This window comes from Mus caroli, unplaced genomic scaffold, assembly GCF_978045245.1.
Source record: "Mus caroli unplaced genomic scaffold, Mus_caroli_1 scaffold_4, whole genome shotgun sequence".
Classification (NCBI taxonomy): domain Eukaryota; kingdom Metazoa; phylum Chordata; class Mammalia; order Rodentia; family Muridae; genus Mus; species Mus caroli.
In genome coordinates this window covers 75,967,906-75,992,006 of record NW_028227259.1, presented here as the reverse complement: position 1 = coordinate 75,992,006, position 24,101 = coordinate 75,967,906, and the positions used below count along the sequence as shown (strand labels likewise).

The 24,101-nt window shown below is 42.8% G+C and overlaps 1 protein-coding gene across 2 annotated transcripts in view; it reads right to left on the bottom strand.

The window, feature by feature from the left end:
- The window catches only part of Cwh43 (cell wall biogenesis 43 C-terminal homolog), a 46,379-nt gene that overhangs the window by 13,372 nt on the left and 8,906 nt on the right, over positions 1 to 24,101 (bottom strand). For both annotated transcript variants that reach the window (XM_085836195.1, XM_029477788.2), the window contains exons 6-13: positions 22,454 to 22,542; positions 21,018 to 21,275; positions 17,713 to 17,838; positions 13,069 to 13,148; positions 7,705 to 7,810; positions 5,843 to 5,978; positions 4,430 to 4,579; positions 2,013 to 2,157 (exon numbers count right to left, since the gene is read on the bottom strand). In XM_085836195.1, the coding sequence (XP_085692321.1) occupies positions 2,013 to 2,157; positions 4,430 to 4,579; positions 5,843 to 5,978; positions 7,705 to 7,810; positions 13,069 to 13,148; positions 17,713 to 17,838; positions 21,018 to 21,275; positions 22,454 to 22,542 (1,090 nt within the window). The remainder of the gene's footprint in view (positions 1 to 2,012; positions 2,158 to 4,429; positions 4,580 to 5,842; positions 5,979 to 7,704; positions 7,811 to 13,068; positions 13,149 to 17,712; positions 17,839 to 21,017; positions 21,276 to 22,453; positions 22,543 to 24,101) is intronic.

The window sequence follows — 24,101 nt, the reverse complement described above, 5'->3', positions numbered from 1 at the left end:
ATGCTGTTTTTCTTTCCTGTCTTCTCTGTAATAAACATCACCATCCCAACCAAACTGAGGAACACATTGGCTGTTCTTCTGCCTGATCCATGAATACAGAGGCCAACTCATCTCCCCGACGTTTCCCTTTTCCCAAAGATCCAGCTCCCTCTGTGTATAGCCATCAAGATGGATTGCCCTACTTCTGCAGTTTTCTATACAGTGAAGCATGACCATATGGCTGAACTCCAGCCAAAGCAATGAAAAGCACAAGAATCCTTCTTCCTGGAGTGTGCCTGCAGAGGTAATCTGCACTCACCCTGAGCCTCTTCTTTAGCTCTTTCTCTATCTTCCCAAATAGAACATGGATGCTGTTTTACATGATCGGACCGTAGAACTGGAGACCAGGAGAGTGGAGGCTATGTTGTGGGATGGGGGGAGAGAGGGACAGTAACAGAGGCCATGGCGGTGGAGGGCTGATTGAGTGGAGCCACATTAGACAAATGACAGTTCCAGACAACACAGAGTGAGTGTCATATCAGGGCTGATTCTCCACCAAGGCTTCGATACAGAGAACCATGCGACTCTATCTTTCTTACCGCTGCCATCTGACTTTCTGTCCCCTGCCACCCCCTCATTACACCACACTCCCTGTCAACTTTCCAATGCTATGTTCTAAGAACAGAGCTCTAGTTACTGAGCCTAATCAAAGACGGCAACTGTGTTCTCACTATAAGTTAATATGCGTCGTATTCTGGTGCATGGATCAGTCTCTTGGTTTGTGAATTATTTCCCCAGAGCTTGATTACATCAAGGTACCCTGAAGAACTGAAGTGTTTTAGACCTGAACAGGGAAATGCTACTCCCAGGTCAATGGTAAGACCCTGTGTGACCTGGATCTTTGGTAAGGCCCTATGTGGCTGGACGCCTCTCTTTCTGATACTCCATTTCAGCTTTTACTCACAGCCTTATAACTAACGTTCACAGTGTGGCGGATTCCATTTTCTAAGTACAATAACATCTCGCTAGCCTGTGGTACCCATCCTAGATGTCTTTGACATTCCCTGCATCAAAGAGTGAGGTTGATGATGCTTCAGGTGGATGTGACAAGAGGTATGATTAAAGCAGAGGTGACACTGTGCCACTTAGAAGGGCAAGTCCTAAGGACAGTGCAGGCTCTCCCCCTTGTTTATTCACTCCAGAACCTACCCACTGTAAGGGAGAAAGCCAACTAGCCCAGAAGGAGGAGTGATGGTCCTGAGTCAAAAGCATTGCTTGTGAATCCTCCACACTGGAAATCCTGTAGTACCCAAGAAACAGCTCACTGGCCCTGTATGGAGCACAACTGAGCTGTCCCCACTGAGCCCTGTCCACAGCGCAGGTTAGTGAGCAAGCTGATGGGTGTGTCCTGCTGTTTTGAAGCAGTGGGTGATGTAGTGTCTTTTGTGCTCACTAAGCACAGACTACATCAAGTCATCAGGGTCTGGGAAGGCTGCTCAGCTGGAAAGGGGGCTTGCCACACAAACCTGGGTTCAGATCCCCAGCACACACATAAGGATGTGGGCACAGTTAGTACACACTTGTGATTAGTACACCCTGGGAAAGCAGATGCAAGCAGATCCCAGGGTCTGTTCCATGAGCTCCCGGTTCAGTGAGAGACCCTGTCTTGAAATAATGTAAAAAACAATGGAGGTCGCATGATGTCAAACTCTGACCTCCAACTACGCACACACATACACATGTACACACACTTCTACATGCACGCACACATGCATATACACACATGCACTTGTTCATGCAAACACACATGCACGCATATGTGCATGCAAGTGCACATACATGCACACAAACATACACACATGCATACACACATTTGGGCAAGTGCACACAGATACACAAATGCACACACAAACACACAAACATGTGCATGCGCACACACACATAAAAGCTTTTTGGGTTGGATTTTGTTAAGTGTATAGGAATAAAGAACTATTTAACTTTATAGATCCAAAATCCTATTAAACTTGTGTTACCTTCACGTTGCCATGTTTTGTGAGTTGTATGTAATCTCTGGAACCAGGCTCTGAAGTGATGTAACCCAGAAATATCACTTGATTGGAACAATTTTTCAGCAGTTTTGAAACTGCAATAGCCTGTAGCTTCCTGTCAAGGTCATCTCTAAAAAAAAAAAAATGCACAAAGGAGTCTCTTAATTATATGTATAGATCAATTAAAAAAAAAAAAAACAGGTAACCAACTTCCCTCAAAATATCCCCAAACAGGGTACCAAACCAGAGCTATTTCTGTTGGGAAAAGGTTTGAATTTTCACAATGAACAAGACGTAGACCCACACTTCAAACTGGGCTTGACAAACGCTTGACTGAGAAAAACCTTTCTGTAAAAACCAGTGAGTCAGTCTCATTCAAACATCTTCCTTAGGGCTGCAGAGATAGCTTCGCACTTAAGAGTACTCGCTGCTCTTGCAGACGAATGGAATTTGGTCATGTCAGGCATCTATGTCAGCCAGCTCACAACCACCTGTGACATCAGCGTCGAGGCATCTGTTACACGATTTTGACCTCCTCTGACTCCCACCCTCACGTGGACATCCCCACTCACAGGGACACACATACACATAGTTAAAAACAAATCAAATCTTTACGTTTCTATTCCAAACACGGAATCTGTTCAACTTTTTTTCAGTATTAACAAATCATGGCAGGTACAGAGATGTGGCTCAGAGGCAAAACACTTGCCAACACACACACACACACACACACAAAGGCTCTGCGTGTACTCTCAACATTCCGAGTAAATTTAACACACAAGTAAAAGAAGAAAGTGTGGCAGTGACGTGAGATCCGGTTGTTAGAATCACAGCTAAAGAATGAATACCAAAGTAAAGGATCCAGGGGCACTCATAAGAGGGAGGATGTAACCTTCACAGAACAGACAGCCTGGGCTTGTGTAACTTACACCGTTACTTCAACGGAACATTTTTTTGAATGTCTCCTCTGCTCTCTCACCCAAATACTGACTGGGTATCTGGCTTTTAGTAGACTAATTACTGTAGGTATGAACAGAAAAATAGGCAAGTACATTGAGCTTTCAAGGGACTTACAGATCCAGAAAAAACATCTCGTTTGATAGGACCTATCAAGAGAACAGAGGCACCTCAGGAACTTCAAACAAAGTGAATTTAATACAGGGAGTTGGGCCGGGCATGGTGGTGCACGTCTTTAATCCCAGCACTCGGGAGGCAGAGGCAGGCGAATCTCTGAGTTCGAGGCCAGCCTGGTCTACAGAGTGAGTTCCAGGAAAGGCAGGGCTATACAGAAAAACAAAATACAGGGAGTTGGTTACTTGAGTGATGAGAAGCCAATCAGGGAGCAGAAATACAATCAGAGGTTGGCAGCACTAGAGGATGAACAGGCAGAAGTGACACTACAGAGTCAGTAGGAAGTAAGCTCTGGGTAGAGGGGGATGGGCTAATGCAGGGGCTGCAGCCATAGAAAACACTCTACTGCCAGAGAAACCAGAAAAAGCCCAGAAAGGCTTTTCTGGGCATGTTCTGGCTTCTCCCTTTTGTCATCTTCCAACCTTGTGCCTTTTGTTGACTAAATCCACCTAGAAAGCAGAAGGCAAAGGACTCTGGGAAATGTCATTCCTTGCACTGTAAAGACACTGGTGGGTGCAAGGAATAGATCCATGAGTAGTTGACAAACAGAGGCATTTTCCTTGAAAGATGGGAGAGTGTTACAGGAACAGAGAGAGATGGGGGAAGATCACTGGGAACCAAGAGGACTGACTGGAGAGACCTGAAGGAGACTGGAAGACAGGACCTTGCAGAGGATAGGTGCTGGATGGCCAGTGTTAGCTAACACTGTTTCACAATTGTTTGTGAAAATGTGTGGAAAGAAGGGAATGTCACTTAGTGCCCTTGGATCCCAGCAGTACATCTATTTGTGCCAATGACTCTGCAAGGGCAGGGAGTGCTGCTGCTGCTGCTGCTGCTGCTGCTGTTCCTATAGTCTGGTTTCACATGTAGATCCACGCACGTCTGAATCCAAGCACTTTTGTTCTGAGTTCTCCCTAGTCGTGTGACCCCGACGGTCCACATCATCTAACCTCTCTCCACCTAGTGTCTTTATCTATGAAAAGGGCCATAATATGGCACCTTACCCATACTACATGAAGATTAAACATGTCCACACATGTATGAAGAGTTACCATCCAAGAAACAGCCATGGGCTCGCATGGCCATTTGCATCCCAGATGCACAAACGACCGGCAACACAGGGACAATAATCTAAGGATTTTTGTTTTGTTTGTTTGTTTTGAGATAGGAAGTAAAAAAGGCTACTTCATTTAAAAAAAAATCAAAGTGATATATATGTTAATAGTATTTCCTGGCGTTTGTATACTATTAAGTAATCCAAAGAAACTCACTCATGATTCCCAAAGTGTGTCACCACAAAATCCACCAGTCTGTTGGAGACGTTAACTGTCATGGTTATGGCTGGTGCGATCTCGCCCTCTGGCGACGGAAGAAGGTGATGTTCCGATCTGACAATCGGGTACCGAGACAGCACCATAATCCTGTAGAAAGGAGGAAAAAGCAGAGCAGTCTGGTTCTCAGGCTGTCATGAAGATGAGACAAAGGAAATGCATTCAATGGCCATGTCACGTGACAGGTATCCACCGAGGGGCACTCGGAGCAGGAGTGTGGTGAATACTCCTGTGGAAGTCTGCTCGCTGCTTCACTGCCTCTTCCTATTCAGCCTGTCTTGCTGTGTTCATCACAGTACCAGAGCGTTGCGGCAAACGCTATGGAGGCATGAAACCAGGATCATTGATAAAATGAAAAGCCCACCTGGCTTGTGCTGTTACTGTAACAACATCCCAAGACCACTACCATGAGCTAGCTAGCGCTCGCTCTCTCTCTCTTTCTGCCCCTTGTTTTCTTCATGCATAGTGTGTATCACAGTCTCAGACTATCTGGTTTATTTCTTTGTGAACGTGTCTCTAGTTGTCCTTCAGTCTCTGCAAAGGACTGGTTCCAGGATGCCCACAAAAATACACATGTTCAGATGTTCGCCCTATGTAAAATCATATCACATTTACATACAATCTGTACACGTCTTCAGCTGCGTGTATTAACTCATTTCTAGGCTGTCTTATTGCATCTAAATTAAGGCCCATACATTACTTGAATCCAGTAGAGTTCATAATGAGTGGCGAATTCAGGTCTTACCTTTTTGGAAACTTCCTACTTTTTAAAGACTTGTTTGTTTATTTGTTTATTTATTTATTTATTTATTTATTGGGGGCTGGGTATGCACCTGTCTGTGCTCACAGGGGCCAAAAGAGGGAGTCAGCTCCCTCAGAGCTAGAGTTTTGGTATTTGCAGAGAGGCTGAATTTGCTGTGTGTGGTGGGATCTTAACTCCAGTCCTCATGAATGCACAGCAAGTGCCTGGAGCCACCCAGCCATCTCTCTAGCCCCAGTCTTTGGAACGCTCTAAACTTTTTCAAGTATGTTCAATGTCAAATTGTTTGAATCCAGGAGCAATGAAGCTAAAGGCCAGGCCAACTGTGTTCTCATCTTTTACACTGCAATGTAAGTTACCTGAAAATATTAGACAGGCCCAATATTGCAACTTCACCCCAACCTTGAAGAACTGATCTGTGTGAAGAAGCAGTAATGCCCAGCCCTCAGGAGTCACTGTGAAAATCCATGGCTACACAGTGTTAGCACTCCCCTGCCACAGAGTCACTGAGACATGGTCACAGGACAATGTCAACTTCCCAGCCCAAGCCACAACGGCTGCTTCTTCTGCATTAATTCCCAAGCTGCACTCACCCCCAGGTGTGATCCCTGGTGCTTGGCCCAAAGTCTGTGTAGAAACCCAGCTTCTCCCCCAGCCACATTGTTAAGTCATTGTTCCCTATATATGGCTTGGAAGCATCACTCTCCAAAATGGTGATAAAATCTGCACCTGTTTGGGGGAAAGGGGACGGGAAAGCAGCCAGGAAGGAAACAACAATATAAAAAGCAATTAGCAAGAACTTGATGGATTTCGTTATTGTTTTATTTTGTTGGGGCAAGGGCTGGCCTCAAACTCATGGTTTTCCTACTTCTACCTCCCAAGTTCTGGCTACAGATGTATACCACCACGCCAAGCAGAATGCTATTCTTGACCCCTTGCCTTCACTCATAAACCCCAAAACAAGTCATTCTTATGTGTCACAAAAAGAATATGACTCAAATCTGTGCTGGACGCTTAGAATTTAATAAAAGCATAGGGCATTTTAAAGAAGGAGAAGAGCATGGCTTTTTTTCTATACTTTTAACTTTTTAATTTTTTGGTTTTTTTGTTTTGTTTTGTTTTGTTTTGTTTGTTGGATTGTTTGTGACAGAGTTTCTCTGTGTAGCCCTGGCTTCCCTGGAATTCGCTCTATAGACCAAGCTGGCTTTGAACTCACAGATCTGCCTACCTCTACCTCCTGAGTGCTGGGATGGGCTCAGCATGGGCCACCACTGCCCGGCTCGTTTTTTTAAATAGTCTTGACACTTTCCTCAGAAGTTCTAATAATTTTCATGTCATTTACAAATTCCCAGCTTATGTTCAGAAACAATAAAATAGTGTCCATCAGCTTTTTATGTTTTTGAGACAGGGTCTTGTGTATCCCAGGCTGGCCTCTTAATGTAGCTGAGGATGACCTTGAACTGCTGTCCTATCTCTACCCCAAGAGTGCTGGGGTTTACAGGTATGCACCACCATGCCTGCTTTACTCAATGGTGGGAATTGAACCCAGGGCTTTGCCTATAGTGGGCAAGCACTTTACCCACTAAGCCACATCTTCAACCCCACAATGACATTTTAGTCCAAGGCAAAAAAAAAAAAAAAAAAACTCCATGGTATTGGTATAAAAATGAGTTTATTAGCTTTTCTTAGACTCTGAACTGCTGGGTCTGGACTAAAGCACTGAGCTCATAAAGACCCCAGAACACTTCTCAGGAGGTGGGCTTCACGTGGAGAACAGCCAGAACCTTTAGTCCTTTACTATCATGCTGCACGCACCACGAAGTGTGCAGACCTAGATCCTCACACTCTGCAGAATGCTTCATAAAAAGAGAACTCCTCAAAGGCATGGAGACAAGTAAGACTGGCCCTGGGGCTTTAAGAAACATTTTTTTTCCTTCTTTTTTCTTTTTTATGTGCATTCGTGTTTTTCCTGCATGTACCCCTGTGTGAGGATGTCAGATCCCCTGTAATGCAGTTACAAACAGGTGTTAGCTGCCATGTGAGTGTTGGGTATTGCACGTAGGTCCTCTGGAAGAACAGTCAGTGCTCCCAACCACTGAGCCATCTCTCCAGCCCCTGAAAACAATGTTCACTCAACTCTTTCTGCTTTACAGTCCATTACGTTCTTGGTCCCCAGCAGTAGATCCCCAGATGGCAGGAGCAGGAACATCTCTAACAACAAAGGCATGAGATGAATCTCCTGTTGCTACCCAGTAGGATAGGCTGTTCAGGATCTATGGATTGATTGCTCCAAAGGACAGCTGTGGTGCGGGATTATAGACCTGACCACAAGGTGACGCTTCCTTAGGAACTTAACACACACACAGCAATCCTAAGACTCAGGGACTTGGCGAGAACAAAGGGAACAACAGTGGTTTCTCAGAACCTGGAGCCAGTTTCAGAAGGTCTCACTCACCTGTCTCCTTGAGCAGTTGAGCAGACCTCTCTAGATTGGGCCAGCCTTCATTGTCATATCCAAACCTAAAAGGCCAGATGGCAGCCGAGACCACTGTCGCTGGTGCCTGAGGAATTATTGAAGTGATAATTTTTATATAACTATGAGCAATGGAAGTTTGGGGTCCCAGCCTTCTTTGCCTCTCTCCTATTAAAATTCACATTTCAGCGAAGAAAATCCCATAAACATTTATCCATATTTAATTCATAAAAATAGGGAGCTTACCCTATGGTCTTCTCAAAGCAAATTTGTGAACTTCTAGTTTAAACTTGGCTGCTCAGACAAATGTTTGGAAAGTGTTCCTAATAGCCATTGCTTATAGTAGCTCTCTCTCTCTCTCTCTCTCTCTCTCTCTCTCTCTCTCTCTGTGTGTGTGTGTGTGTGTGTGTGTGTGTGTGTGTGTTGATGTATAGAATAGAACACTACCTATCCCCAGTAAATTAATCCCACCACAGAAAAATCATAAACAACTGAAGTTATACACAGGTAACAGAATCCTATACAGCCTATACATCTTAAGAGATGAAGTTGGACTGTACATTTCCATGGGAATGGATCTCATAAAGATGACTTTAAGCTAAAAAAAAAAAGTGTTAAAGTAAAACAATAATAGTAAAAAGTAGGACAGCAGTGGCACACTGCTTTAATCCCAGCACTAGGGAGTCAGAGGCAGGCGGATCTCTGTGAGTTCAGGACTAGCCTAGTCTACAGTGCAAGCACCAGGACAGCTGAGGCTACATTTAAAAACCCTGTCTCAAACACACACACACACACACACACACACACACACACACAGTGTTAAAGCAGGTTGCAAGCAGTTTAGCTGGAATTAAAACCACAGACACATCAATATTGTTTGGGGTTCTATAATATGTCATAACACTGTGAAAATGCATGACAACTGACTGTTTAAAAATGCTTAGGGATGGAGAAGTGGCTTAGTAGTTTAAAATGTGCACTGCCATTGCTGTGGATCTGAGTTCAGGTCCCAGCACCCATGTTCTCTGGTTCACATCTGCCTGCAGCTCCAGCTCCAAGTGGCTCCAATGCCTCTGGCCTGTAGAGGCCCTTGTACTCAACTGTACATATTCATATACAGGTACATGTGCAATCATGTAATCAAAAATAAGATAAATCTCAAATAAACAAGCAAATAAGGAAAAACCACCTTCCTCAATGTTATGGCTTAAATGTCAAGTTTCCCAGATGCCCATTTGCTCAAACCACTGTCTGGGGAGAGCGTAGCGCCCATGTAGGAAGTTATAGAACATTTGGGGCGTGTAGCCACACTGGCAGGTGAAGGGCTATATGGGCAAGGCTTATGAGTTTATGTCCCCGATGTGCCCAGATGTAACGGGTCACCAAGCAAGCTCCCACCACCACAAAGAGTCTACTCACTATGCCTCCCCTCCCCTGAAACTGTGAGCTGGAATAACTCCTTCTCCCAGCCTGCTCTAACTGGCATTTTGTCCCAGCAATGATGTCTGAGCCTTCACTTCCAGCACTTAGCAGAGGCAGGAGGATCTCTGTGACTTACAGAATAGCCAAGGCTACACAGAGAAACCATGTCTTAAGTGTGTATATGTGTGTGTGTGCATGTACATATGTGTATGCATGTGTTTATGTATGTGAGTGAAATTATTTGCATGAGTGTATGTGTGTGTGAATGTTTGTATATGTGTGTGTGTGTGTGTGAGTGCATGCACACATGCCTGCATATGAGTATATGTGTGTATGCATGTGTGTGTGAGAGCGAAAGTATGTTCATGAGAGTTTGTGTGTATGTGTGTGTGCATGTTTGTGTGATATTTGTGTGCATGTGTGAGCATGTATACATGTGAGTGCATGTGTATATGTGTGCGCATGCACATGTGGGGTGTGTGTGTGTGTGTGTGTGTGTACATTCTAAATCCCTGCACTTCTATACTACTCTACTCAGAAAACCTCTTTCTTGGACCACTGAAAAGCCTCATACGTGACTTTAGCAGCAACGTTCAAATCTATTATTTCTTCATCTGTCACAGGTGTCCCACTGGGGTTAGAGAAACCTGGTGTGATGAGACCCTCCCCAGCCTCTGCACCTGCATCTGCCTCCACTCCATAACACCAGCCCTGCGGGATACTCGGATGTATCTCAAACACTCTAAGCTGGCTCTCCCTCGATCATTTATACAAATTTCCTAGCTGAATCACAGCTGAATTACATCTAAATAATTAGATTTTTTTTTTAAATCAACTTTCGGGTCTCATCACAAATGTCAGAGAAGCCTTCCCTAATCACCCAGACACTAACTTTGCATTCTACAATCTCGCTTCCTAAAAAGCCACCTGGCCTACCACCAGTCTTTCTTCATTTGTTCTCATGAATACCATCTTTGTCCACAGAACGAAAAGTGGGGGAGAGCAGAGATCTTGTCCAGCTTCCCCTATGCACCTCTGGCACTGGGCATAGCAAGAGGCAGTCAGTGAACATTTGCCAAATGAGTAAGTAAATAAATAAGCAATAAATCAAATTCAAACAATTCCTTTTCAAAGAACTTCTGGCTGACACCAGGTATCCTCATCATATGGAGAGTATATTGTAACAATAATAACTAAATGGGAAAGGAATCCAAAAGTATCCATATTATTGGTGTATTACTATCTACTTATTAAGAAATAGTTACTGGGTGAGGCCTGGGTTTGGTCCTGAGGGGAGGAAAAGCCAGAGAAGCACAGGAGCAGTCTCCTTCCTCAGGAGAGCTTTTTATTTAATATGAAACCAGTTTTTTCCTGGTAGTACAGATTGCTAAGATTCAGCAATAACTCTCGAATTCTATTTTATCTCAAACTCTAGCTCTGGCTGCACTGTGAAATACAATTATCTCTTTACCAGGACAGATGGAAAACAGAGCTTTGCAATAACTTCTTGCTCTGTCTCTAGAGGAGAGGGCAAGCATCTAAACGTTTAAAATTACAAAAAGCAAAGGACAATAAAATGTCCACACCATGCCAGCACACAAGGTAGACATAATGTACAAAACCAAGGGTTTTTCCTCAGACTCTCCTTGGATAGAAGACGCTCACATTCACAAGTTCAGCAATCCCTATCAAATACAAAATACTCTCTTCTTTTACAATTTGCATTCATTAAATCTCGAATGGGAAACTAACTGCGTATGAAAAACATGAGCAAGTTGCCATTATCGTTTCCTTAATCATTCCATCCTACACCAGCCTAAGTGTAGAGGAATGGGACCCAGGGTCTTCAAGTCATCATACCCAGGTTAAGCATTAAGTCAAAACAGTGATATAGAAATAGCAACAGAGGGGGCTGGAGAGATGGCTCAGTGGTTAAGAGCACTGACTGCTCTTCCAGAAGACCTGAGTTCAATTCCCAGCAACCACATGGTCGCTCACAACCATCTGTCATGGGATCTGATGCCCTCTTCTAGTATGTCTGAAGAGAGCTATAATGTACTCAAATACATAAAATAAATAAATAGTTTAAAAAAAAGAAATAGCAACAGAAACAAACAATGAAGTGAAGGCATTTGTCAGCTATACATCTGACACAAAATTAGTATCTATACTACACAAAGAACTCAAAGCTACTTAAACAATCAAACTCCAGTGATCAAAGGGTTAATGAAGCAAACAAATGAAAAAAATATAAGTGGCTAAGGAAAAACATTAAACCTCCCTAGCCTTCAGGAAAATACAGTTAAAGCTATATTGTGAGGACAAGTACTGCCCAGAAAACACATGAGGACACACGTGGAGAATGAGAAACCTTTCGTCTCTGTGCATTGGAACATGAAGTAGTACACAAACTATGGAAGTCAGTATAGAGGTTCCTCCAAACAGTAAGACCACGAGGCTGCAGTGATGGCTCAGCGGTTAAGAACACTGACTGTTCTTACAGAGGACCTGGGTTCGATTCCCAGTACCTACACGTAGGCTCACAACCACCTGTAACTCTAGTTCTAGGAGATCTGAAGCCCTCTTCTGACCTCTGTGGGCACCAGGCTCGTGCACACACACACACACACACACACACACACAATGTACAGACATACATGCAGGCAGAACACATACACAAAATAAAAGTAAATACATCTACAACAACAACTAAACCACAAGTACCCAATAGTCAGGTTATACAAGTCCTGGGTGTCTACCTAATGGGATCTAAGTTAACATAGCCCAGAGGTGTTTGAACATCCATGTTTGTTGCTATAGTATTCACAATAGCCAATACTCGGAACCAACCAAGATGCCCATCAATAGATTAATGAGTAAAGAAAATGTAGCACAAATATACAGTGGAGTTTTATTGAGCCAATAAGAAGAGTGAAATTGTGTCATTTGCATGAAAATGGATGCAACTAGAGACCATCATGTTAAGTGAAATGAGCTGGATTCAGAAAAATGAATATTTCAGGACAATATGTTTACTCTTGTGCTGTTGCTTAACCTCTGGTTTCTCTGCCCTATTATCTTGTTCAAATCTGGATATAGGACTGTAATGCATATACCAAGAACCCCCTGTCTCATGTTTGTGTAAACAGTTCTTCCCATATATTCTCTGCCTTGTCAATAAATGCTGATCACCCAGTGGCTGAGTTAGAATAGCAAATAAGGCAGGACTTCTGCCAACCAGAGCAAGGAGAGAGGGAGATTCAAGTCAGCTGGCAGGATGGAAGGATGGGAGCCGTGAAGAAGGGATCCAAAGAGCCAGATCAATACTAATATGCAAGCATTGTGGGGTGGGGCTGGGAGGCAGCCAGATTAGAGATCAATGGGATCATTTAGCTGCTCAGTTATTGAGGTGCATTTTTAAATAAATATTGGTTTATCTGTGTGGTTATTGAGGACAAGCATAAAGTAAAGAAATACAGTCTCCAGATTAATTTATTGTTTACATTTATATTAATAATTAATTTACAAAATATCCTATATTTCCCTCATATTTATAATTGAAATAAATACACATATACTATAAAAGTAGAAAGGAGCACCGTGGGGAGAAAAAGTTATCCAAAGAAAAGACAAGGGGACAAAAATAAGTAATTGCAGTGAATATGCATAAGAGATGTTTGCAAATTTCACGGTGAGACATATTACTTTATGTGTTAAGCAAAAATATTTAACAGAAAGGGAAAAGTAAGAAACGGAGAAAGGAGGCAGGTGTCAAAATGTGGTCAAATAAAGGTTTAAAATCATACACACGCACATATATGTGTATATATATATATATATATATATATATATATATATATATATATATAGAGAGAGAGAGAGAGAGAGAATAAAACTTCATTTAAAAAAATGTTAACTACTTACCCCTTGGCCTAATTGTCTCTCATAGGTTCTGTGCCGTAGTCCTAATCCCAATAACCCCAAACCAACAAACAGCCACAAAACTAAACAAAAAGAAGAAAGAATGATTAAAAAGAACCTAAACATTTTAAATAACTTTTCCAAAATTATATCTATTGACAGAGGAGTCTGTGCATAACATATATACATAACCCACACTTCAAAACCAGACTTTAAAGACTATTCCTGCTGGTAAGATGGCTCAGCGGGTAAGAACACTGACTGCTCTCCCGAAGGTCTTGAGTTCAAATCCCAGCAACCACATGGTGGCTCACAACCATCTGTAATGAGATCTGACGCCCTCTTCTGGTGTGTATTTATGTGTATTTACAGTGTATTTATGTATAATAATAAAAGCTTTTTTGACTCCTGCTTCTCTCCCGTGCCTCTTGCCCTCTTGTTCCTCCTCTCTCCCCATTCCCTTCACCCCTCTCCCCACGTGGTCATGGCCGGTCTCTACTTCTCTACTCTCTCCTTCTCTCTGCCTCTGCTACCCTCTTTTTTTTAAATTTTTAATATTTTTATTACATATTTTCCTCAATTACATTTCCAATGCTATCCCAAAAGTCCCCCATAGCGCCCCCCACTTCCCTACCCACCCATTCCCACTCTTTTGGCCCTGGCATTCCCCTATATTGGGGCATATAAAGTTTGCAAGTCCAATGGGCCTCTCTTTCCATTGATGGCCGACTAGGTCATCTTTCGATACATATGCAGCTAGAGACAAGAGCTCCGGGGTTCTGGTTAGTACATCATGTTGTTCCAACAATAGGGTTGCAGATCCCTTTAGCTCCTTGGGTACTTTCTCTAGCTTCTCCATTGGGAGCCCTGTGATACATCCAATAGCTGACTGTGAACATCCACTCCTGTGTTTGCTAGGCCCCGGCATCGTCTCACAAGAGACAGCTATATTTGGGTCCTTTCAGCAAAATCTTGCTAGTGTATGCAATGGTGTCAGCGTTTAGAAGCTGATTATGGGATGGATCCCTGGATACAGCAGTCTCTAAATGGTCCATCCTTTCATCACAGTTACGAACTTTGTCTCTGTAACTCCTTCCCTGGGTGTTTTGTTCCCAATTCTAAGAAGGTGCACAGTGTCCACACTTTGGTCTTCATTCATCTTGAGTTTCATGCGTTTAGCAAATTGTATCTTATATCTTGGGTATCCTAAGTTTTGGGCTAATATCCACTTATCAGTGAATACATATTGTGTGAGTTCTTTTGTGATTGTGTTACTTCACTCAAGATGATGCCCTCCAGGTCCATCCATTTGGCTAGGAATTTCATAAATTCATTCTTTTTAATAGCTGAGTAGTACTCCATTGTGTAAATGTACCATAATTTCTGTATCCATTCCTCTGTTGAGGGACATCTGGGTTCTTTCCAGCTTCTGGCTATTATAAATAGGGCTGCTATGAACATAGTGGAGCATGTGTCCTTTTTACCGGTTGGGACATCTTCTGGATATATGCCCAGGAGAGGTATTGCTGGATCCTCCGGTAGTACTATGTCCAATTTTCTGAGGAACCGCCAGACTGATTTCCAGAGTGGTTGTACAAGCTTGCAATCCCACCAACAATGGAGGAGCGTTCCTCTTTCTCCACATCCTCGCCAGCATCTGCTGTCACCTGAATTTTTGATCTTAGCCATTCTGACTGGTGTGAGGTGGAATCTCAGGGTTGTTTTGATTTGCATTTCCCTGATGATTAAGGATGTTGAACATTTTTTCAGGTGCTTCTCTGCCATTCGGTATTCCTCAGGTGAGAATTCTTTGTTCAGTTCTGAGCCCCATTTTTTAATGGGGTTATTTGACTTTCTGGAGTCCACCTTCTTGAGTTCTTTATATATATTGGATATTAGTCCCTTATCTGATTTAGGATAGGTGAGGATCCTTTCCCAATCTGTTGGTGGTTTTTTTGTCTTATTGATGGTGTCTTTAGCCTTGCAGAAGCTTTGTAGTTTCATGAGGTCCCACTTGTCAATTCTCGATCTTACAGCACAAGCCATTACTGTTCTATTCAGGAATTTTTCCCCTGTGCCCATATCTTCAAGGCTTTTCCCCACTTTCTCCTCTATAAGTTTCAGTGTCTCTGGTTTTATGTGAAGTTCCTTGATCCACTTAGACTTGACCTTAGTACAAGGAGATAGGAATGGATCGATTCGCATTCTTCTACATGTTAACAACCAGTTGTGCCAGCACCATTTGTTGAAAATGCTGTCTTTCTTCCACTGGATGTTTTTAGCTCCCTTGTCGAAGATCAAGTGACCGTAGGTGTGTGGGTTCATTTCTGGGTCTTCAATTCTATTCCATTGGTCTATTTGTCTGTCACTATACCAGTACCATGCAGTTTTTAATCACAATTGCTCTGTAGTAGAGCTTTAGGTCCGGCATGGTGATTCCACCAGAGGTTCTTTTATCCTTGAGAAGAGTTTTTGCTATCCTAGGTTTTTTGTTATTCCAGATGAATTTGCAGATTGCACTTTCTAATTCGTTGAAGAATTGATTTGGAATTTTGATGGGGATTGCATCTCTGCTACCCTCTTAACTCCCCTCCCCATGCCCTGAATAAACTCTATTTTATACTTTAAAAAAAAAAAGACTATTCCCTGAGAACATTTCAAGAGCAATAACATAAAGTAAAAATAAATTACAGAATACAGAAGAAAAAATATTTTCGTGGGCACAAGACTGCGGGCAAAGATGTCCTGATGAGTCAAGCATACAAAGACCGTAGATGTCAGAAAGTTAAGAAGTAGAATATAAGGCAAGCAAGCCTAGCATGTTTAAAAGGAAGAGGGCATGCCAAAGAATGGCTGGATAGTGTAAAGCTAAAGACATACGACTCATGGAAGTTCGTAAAGAAATAAAGCAGAATTTTAGAGATAAAAATACAGGGGTAGAGCGATGGCTCAGCCAAGAGCAGTGGACAACAAGCTTAATTCATAGCTTGTGGCAGCTTACAACTGCCTATCACTCTGGCTCCAGGGGATCTGACAGCCTTCTCTGGCCTCCCTGGGCACCAGGCATGCACATGGTACACAGACACACATGCTGGTGAACACGCACACAGGTATAATAAAAAATTAAAATAGAAATAAATCTATATAATTTAATGAGTGAGAAAAGGTCAATGGGCAAGCTTTAGATCACATGAGACAAAGCTAACAGGAGAATTGAGAGGAGCATAGGGGTCAGGGCTAGCAAGATGGCTTAGCAGGTTAAGGCTGAGCTGACAAGACTGAAGACCTGAGTTCCATCCCCCAAGACCCACATAGTGGAAGAGAGAACACTCTCTTAAGTTGTCCTCTGACCTCCATACACATGCCCGGCCCCCTCACTAAATAAATAAGTAAATATGTATTCTTTAATTAAAAAAATAAAATAAAACAGAGGTAGGAAAAATGAAAGCACTTAAAAACACAAAGAACACAAAAGAAGATGCAATCCAACCAGTTAGTGTTAAAAAGGACGGAGGAAAGGGAACACTGAGGACTTCCCAGACCTAAGAAACTCGGGAATTTTCGGAGTGGATGAGCCCACAGACTCTTGAGCAGGGCGAGGACAAACTCCGTCTCCACATGCATCATGGTGAAGCAGTGGCTGCCAAACACACTGAGAAAAATCTCATTTTTAAACATGATCGTCCTGTGCTACGATGAAACATATATGGCAGATTTTACATAATGGTGCAAGTCCCTGTGACATAGCATTTAGAAAGACTTTTGAAGACCTATATAGCCTCAATTATCTATCTCTTTTTACAACAATATTTTGTGTCCTTTGGTAAAGTTTCACACGTTTAAAGGTAGAAACCAGTACTCACATGACCTACATAACAGTTACCTTATCAGCACACTGCACACATTCACTAAACACTTGTGTGCAATCCACTCATTTAAAATGGTCAGATATTAGGTGATGAATGAATGTCACGTGTGAGTCTATAGTTTATCAACACACTAATGTAAACATGTTGAATCCTCCAGAGAATAAGAGATAGAATACACGGTATTGACTACACAAGGAAAGCATCTTAGAAGTTCTACCTGCTAAAGTTTCTACGTTAGAAATGAGATAAAACCATACAGTGTTGAAATGCCACAGTGTGGGGGATTTAATTAAATGTGTTTCAACAAACCAGAAAAAGGCAGGAAGGCAACAAAGACAACCGGCAGGAAATTATGGCTTTTTAGTACTCTTAAATCCATGTTGGAAAATATATACAATGTGAGCCAGGCATGGTGGCATACACCTTTAGTCCCAGTATTGGGGAGTCAGAGGTAGAAGGAGCTCTGTGAGTTCAAGGCCAGCCTGGGCTACATAGTGAGTTTCAGCACAGACAAAGCTACATAAAAAGACCCTATCTAGCAAAAAAAAGGGGGGAGGTGGGAGAAAGGGAAGAAAGGAGGAAAGAAGGGAAGGAGGAAGGGACAGAGGGAGGGACAGAGGGAGGGAGGGAAGGAGGGAGGGAGGGAAGGAAGGAGGGAGGGAGGGAGGGAGGGAGGGAGGGAGGGAGGGAGGGAGGGAGGGAGGGAGGGAGGGACGGAGGGAGGGAGGGAAATATATATACACCAAACTTTCTTAAAAGTGAGTAAAACTATACTTACTGAGTTTCATGTATTTTTCACTGCATCTCAAAAGCATTTTAGGACTGTTTTTTGTTTGAAGAAGAAAGTCAAGGTTTTTCTTGGGTCCAAACGGCATACTCAATCCAATAATTACCATTATGGTCCCTGTTGAGGGGGGGGGGGGAGAACATGGCTCAGTGGTAAGGTATTTCCTTAGCATGCATGAGGCCCTAGGTTAAATCATCAGTATCCTAAAAATTAATTCTTTAAAAAGTGGGGAGATTGGGGTTGAAAAAGACCCAGGGGCTCGGGGCACTTAGTGCTTTTGCAGAGGATAATACTGAGAAATGTAGCTGGTACTCAGCTGCAAGACATGCCCAGTGGTCTACAGTGGCAGGGATGTTACAGGAGTAACCAACTGCTTCTTCTTCTTCTTTTTTTTTTTTTTTTTCATTTAGAGACACTCACAAACATGAAACCTATGTCTGACACTGAGACCAAGAACGTGAAACTAGACAGGTCACCGGCCCTAGGAGAAAACCTACTTCTATTATTCTGCCAAATGGTCATAGCAATAAGATAATTTCTAGTGACATACTGCTCTATCCATACATAGATCAGTACCTCACTCAACCCTCATCATAGAAGCTTCTTCTTAGATGTTAATTAACACAGAGACCCACAACTGGACAATGTACAGAGAATGAGACTTTATAGTGCTTAGCCCTAAAAGGGATGTCCTATACCACACTCCTCTCCCCTCGAGGCTCAGGAGCTATGCAGAAGAGGGGACAGAAATATTGTAACAGGATAACTCCAAGGAAACAGCCCTTCCCAGACTCAATAGGACTGACACAGAGACTGGGACAGCATGCACAAGACCTACACAGGTTCAAAGCAGATGAAATGCCAGCATAGGGACAGGGAAGTAGTCACAAAGTCCCACCACCAATCAAGAAGCCACTTGCCACATGTCTGCAGGGAGAGGGTAAATCAGATTTTTCTCAATGGAATGACACTGGGTATTATCAACCACACTCCAAGGCAGGCCACATGCTTAGGAGTGGTTGGCTAACATAAATTTAACTCCATGCCTTTTTGAGCACTTTTTGTTTGTCTTTTTTTATTATTATGTTTGTTTCCATATAGAGAAAAAAAAAGTGGAGTTGGGTAGGTGGTGGAGAGGAGGGGGAAGCTTTCGGAGGAGCTGGGGAAAGGGAAAGAATATAATCAACATATTTGTATGAAATTCTCAAAGAACAAGTAAAGACATTTTGTAGAAACCTACCCAAAATTACCAACTTCCCCTGCCCTGTAACCATGCCTCTCCCATAAAGAAGGTCCTCATTTGCACGAAGCTGAAATAAAGCCCAATTCTCCAATTCTAGGTGCAGTGAGAATGAGCTAGCCTAGCTCATCATTCCCAGAGCTCCAACGCAACAAAGGCAGGCACAGCACAGCTCTTACTTACTCCTGTCAGCACCCTGAGCAAGCTGGAATAAGAAAAAAGCAGGACGCAGGAGAGAGCAGAGCCCGACAGAGTAGACCCACCTGAAAGAAACCACAGAATTACAAAGTTTGTAAAGCCAGGCACCTGCTGCAGAGAAAATGTGAGAAACTGGGCATAAAGTTTCACCCCTTACCGAAGCTGATTCTAACTGATATCTACTGGGAGGGGGAGAAATCAATTTTCCTCAATAGAGTGACGCTCTGTATCAGCCACACTCGGGGTAGGTCGCATGCCCAGAGTAGCTTGCCAATACAAATCGGACTCCATGTTTTTTAACGGTTGGCTGGTTTGTTTTAATAAAGAGAAATAACGTGAAGTTGAGTGGGTAGGGAGGTGGGGAAGGATCTAGGAGGAATTGGGGTGTGGCTGGCTATATGCTCCTCTAAGAGCTGCAGCCGAGAATGGAAATAGGGAATTCTCAAAGACTTATCCTCAAAGATCCTGTCTCACTTAGCCGGGAATCTTCCAGAGCAGCCTGTCCTGGCAGAGGTCTAGATTGGTTATGGTGAGATGCAGTGACTGGGAGAACTGTAGTGGAAGCCACGCCTCTCCCGTCATGTACGCATGCCCTAGAAATGTCCTAAATGTTCGTTTACTGTTTTACCTATGAATGGTCCCTCCCCACATCCCAGCAAAGTTCCGGGTAGGGAGGAACTCCCTGCTTTTCAGCTCCAGCACCTGGTACTGTGCCAGGAGCATAGTGCGTGCACAGTGAATGATTTTATGAGAATAAATGGACGAGTATAAAACTGGAAGTGTGGACAAGCCAGAACTGCTGATAGGGATCAGCACGGAAGTCTCCCCTCTCTCTTAAGGTTCTACTGCTGAAGGACTTGCTGTTCTTTACTTCCATATTAAAGAGGTAGGCAGTTCTAATGGCTCACGTCTATACGCCCAGCACTTTGGATGCCAAAGCAGGAGAATCTGCATAAGTTCAAGGGCAGCCTGATCAACAGAGTGAACTCCAGGCCAGCCTAGGCTACAAAGTAAGACTCTGTCACAAAAGGAAGAAAGACAGGGAGATATTGACAGGGTTGATTTTCTAAATACCTGCTATAAATCAGTAATTTCCTTTTTTTTTCAGAAAAAAATCACTTTTAACACATTAATTATTATAACATTTATTATGTAATAATTAAACAATATAATAAATTATATTTACTATATAATAAATATGTAATTATATATAAAATATATGTAACAAATTATATATTTATATAAAGGAAATTAAAATAAAATAGGAATCATACCTAGTTAAATGAATCATTTAACATATTAATTTTAGTAATTAATTATAATTAAATAACATATTAATGTGAAATAAGCTTATGAACATTGAATTTTGGTGAGTTTCTAACACTAATGTTTATACACAAGCTTTACTGTGGTTTAGACATTTTTTTTTTCTCAACTAGTTCATTTTATTTGCTTGTTTATTTGAGGCACAGTCTCACTGTGTAGCCCTAGCCATGCTGGAACTCAACATAAAAACTGAGCCAGACTAGAACTCACAGAGATCCACCTGCCTCTGCCTCCAAAAGGATGGGATTAAATGCTTGCACCATTCAGTTTAACAGCAAGGCAAGTAAATATTGTTGAAGTGTACTTAATTGGAGCAGCACCCCAGTTTTGACATCCTTCTGAGCTTTCTTTACCTAGAGTCTATCTTACCAAGAACATGGAATGTCCTTGTCCTTGTACCTCTTTCCAGCCATCACAGGAGACGCTGAGTCTGGCCAGTGTTTGTTAGAGAACTCGGGTCCTGGCCAGTGTTAGAGAACTCAGGTCCTGGCCAGTTAGAGAACTTGGGTCAGTTTCTTTAACATGTACTCACCCAAAAGCACATCAGATCTTTCTCTAGCGTAGACACCTCCGGGAACAAACTTAAACGCTGTGCACCAGGCACAGAAAAATGTTTGTAAAACATAAAGGATCATGCCAGTGGCCATGGCTTCTCCGGAGTTTTTCCCTGAGTTCACAAGATGGCCAAGTACTTGAGGCCACATAGACCCCGTAAAGACTGCCAGGACACATCCAGAAACAGCAGCTGCCCATGTGCGCAGGTAGAGGAGACCCATGGCCGAAGCTGCTCCTGTTTGAAAGAAACAAAGCAAAAAAATGGGAGAGGATGTGCTAGGCAAGAGAAGAGCAGAGCTCCTGGCATGCCTAGTTCATGGCAGGGGAGAACCCGAAAGGACCCGAGGAGGCCACTGATTCAATCTCAGCTCCCCAGCGAAGCAAGGTGCAGCAGCTTACTGTGGTCTACTCAAAGTCACAGCCTGGCACTGGCCCTCCCAAAAGTCAAACGGTTCAGCAAACCTCAGGCCAATGTTTGGTTCTTTGGAAAGAGGTGGGCATCGCAGTAGCTAGCCAGCCTTACACTCTTCATGGTAATACGAATTGAAATGAATTGAGAAATTAGAAATATTTTCATTAAGTACAACCATTCAGATGCAGGAAAGCAGGAAACATAGGGCCTGTCTGTGTGCTTTCTAGATCTTCTTTTCTGCTAAGGTACTTTCTAAGTAATTGTTGCCCATTTGTGTGCTGTCCCGCAGTATATGCACTGGTTCTTCAACCACACAGGCCCAAGAGAGGATGCCATTAAGATTCCAGAGACATCCCCTGCTGGAGCAAGTCTACACTCTGTCCACTGCTTTCCCAGAGCCTACAGGGTCAGGACTGTGCATTCTCCCTGGTCCATGACAGGCAGTGACTTAACCAATGTTGAGCCAGTACTGAAGTCATATAATATTCCTCCCAATTCCTGTGAAATCAGCTTTAATCCATCCATATTGAGCCTTACATAGAATGTATGTATGTATGAATGTATGTATGTATGTATGTATGTATGTTTTTTGAGACAAAGTTTCCCTGTGTAGCCTTCATTATCCTGGAACTCATGCTGTAGACCAGGCTGGCCTCAGACTCATAGAAATCCACATGCCTCTGCCTCCCAAGTACTAGGATTAAAGGCATGTGCCGCTACCACCTGCCCAGCAACAGTATAAACATTTTCTTTTTTTTTCCTTTTTTTTTTTTTATTTTTCAAGACAAGGTTTCTCTGTATAGCCCTGGCTGTCCTGGAACTCACTTTGTAGACCAGGCTGGCTTCGAACTCAAAAATCCACCTGCCTCTGCCTCCCAAGTGCTGGGATTAAAGGCGTGCGCCACCACCACCTGGCAGTATATACATTTTCATTAGGCTTCTTCAAGATATCCTCACTATTTGGGGCAATGACGATGCTTTTGCAGGTCAGTCCCACGTACCTGTCATCCACCAGGCTAACCCAGCATCACGAAGCCATGATGAGCCCGATAGCATCAGTCCACCTGAGAAGCCCAGTAGAACCGCACCTCTATAAATAAATGAAAAAACAAAAAAGCAAAATGAACAATTGAGCAAGCATGGATCAGAGATATATCTACTGTCTCTAGCTACATCCATTCATATAATACCGTGGATATGAAACTGCAGAGGCAGTATTCTTTCTCTGTCAATGTAGACACAGAAACTGAATTCTCAACTCAGTTACGGCTCATCGCAGCACCCTGACATTTCAAATGACTCTGCCAAAGACCAAAGGAAAAGCCCTTGGCAGAGTTTGTTGTGGCTTTTTCCTCTTTCTCTGTCTCCATTCTATCCCAGTACTGCTTTTATCTAGTGCCTGCGTTGCTAAAATAAGTGACAGATTTATTTTTAACTACCACAAGCTATTCCATTGTTTTGTAAATTTTATAAAAACCTTAACAGGAGGAGAATTTAAAATGAACTGGAGAGGGCTGGTGAGATGGCTCAGCGGATAAGAGCACCGATAGCTTTTCCAAAGGTCCTGAGTTCAAATCCCAGCAACCACATGGTGACTCACAACCACTCGTAATGAGATCTGACGCCCTCTTCTGGTGCGTCTAAAGACAGTTACAGTGTAACTTATAATGTGCTTATAATAAATGAATCTTTGGGCTGGAGCAGGAGTGAGCTGTGTTGACCAGAGTGAACAGAGGTCCTAAATACAATTCCCAACAACCACATGAAGGCTCACAACCATCTGTATAGCTACAAAGAAAGCTAAATAAATATTTTTTTTTAAAAAAATGGACTGGAGAGATGGCTCGGCACTTAAGAACAGTTGCAGCTCTTGTAGAGAACCTGGGTTTGGTTCCCAGCACCCACATGGTGGCTCACAACCATCTGTAACTGCTGTTCCAGGGAACTGAACACCTTCTTCTGGCCTACCAGCAGCATCAGGCACAAACACCTTGCACAGATAGTCATGTAGGCAAAACACACATACACACACAATATATATATATATATATATATATATATATATATATATATAGTGTGTGTATGTGTATTATGTACATACACACTATATTATATATACTATATATTGTGTGTATTATATATACATATATACACATATATGTATATATGTATGCAAAACACACTATATATTATGTATACACACGCGCACACACACATATGTGTGTGTGTATGTATGTATGTATGTATGTATATGCAAACTTCAGTGGAAATCCAGTAGCAATGGAAGCCCCAACAAAGCATTGCTTAAGTAGCTGAAATCTAATCTCAAACTCAGCTCTTATGACACTCCAGGCACTGTCTTAGGACTGTCACCTGTGCTATTATCCACTTAATCCTCTTAAGTTTATGAGGAAAACAATACCTTTCTGCCATCTGCAGAGGGGAATACAGGGAAGAGTCTTGGCTTCTAGTGACACTGTGATCTGTCTAACACCCAGTGCTGGCACTAGAGGGGCTGAAAAGAATGAGCAGCTGACATCCTGCCATCCCTGCCCCAGGCAAGGGATTCCTCAGCTTCCCAGGAAGGAACATGACGACCTCTTCAGCCCTCAGTTCCCTTCTGCTTTCCCACAGTCCTCCAGTACCCAG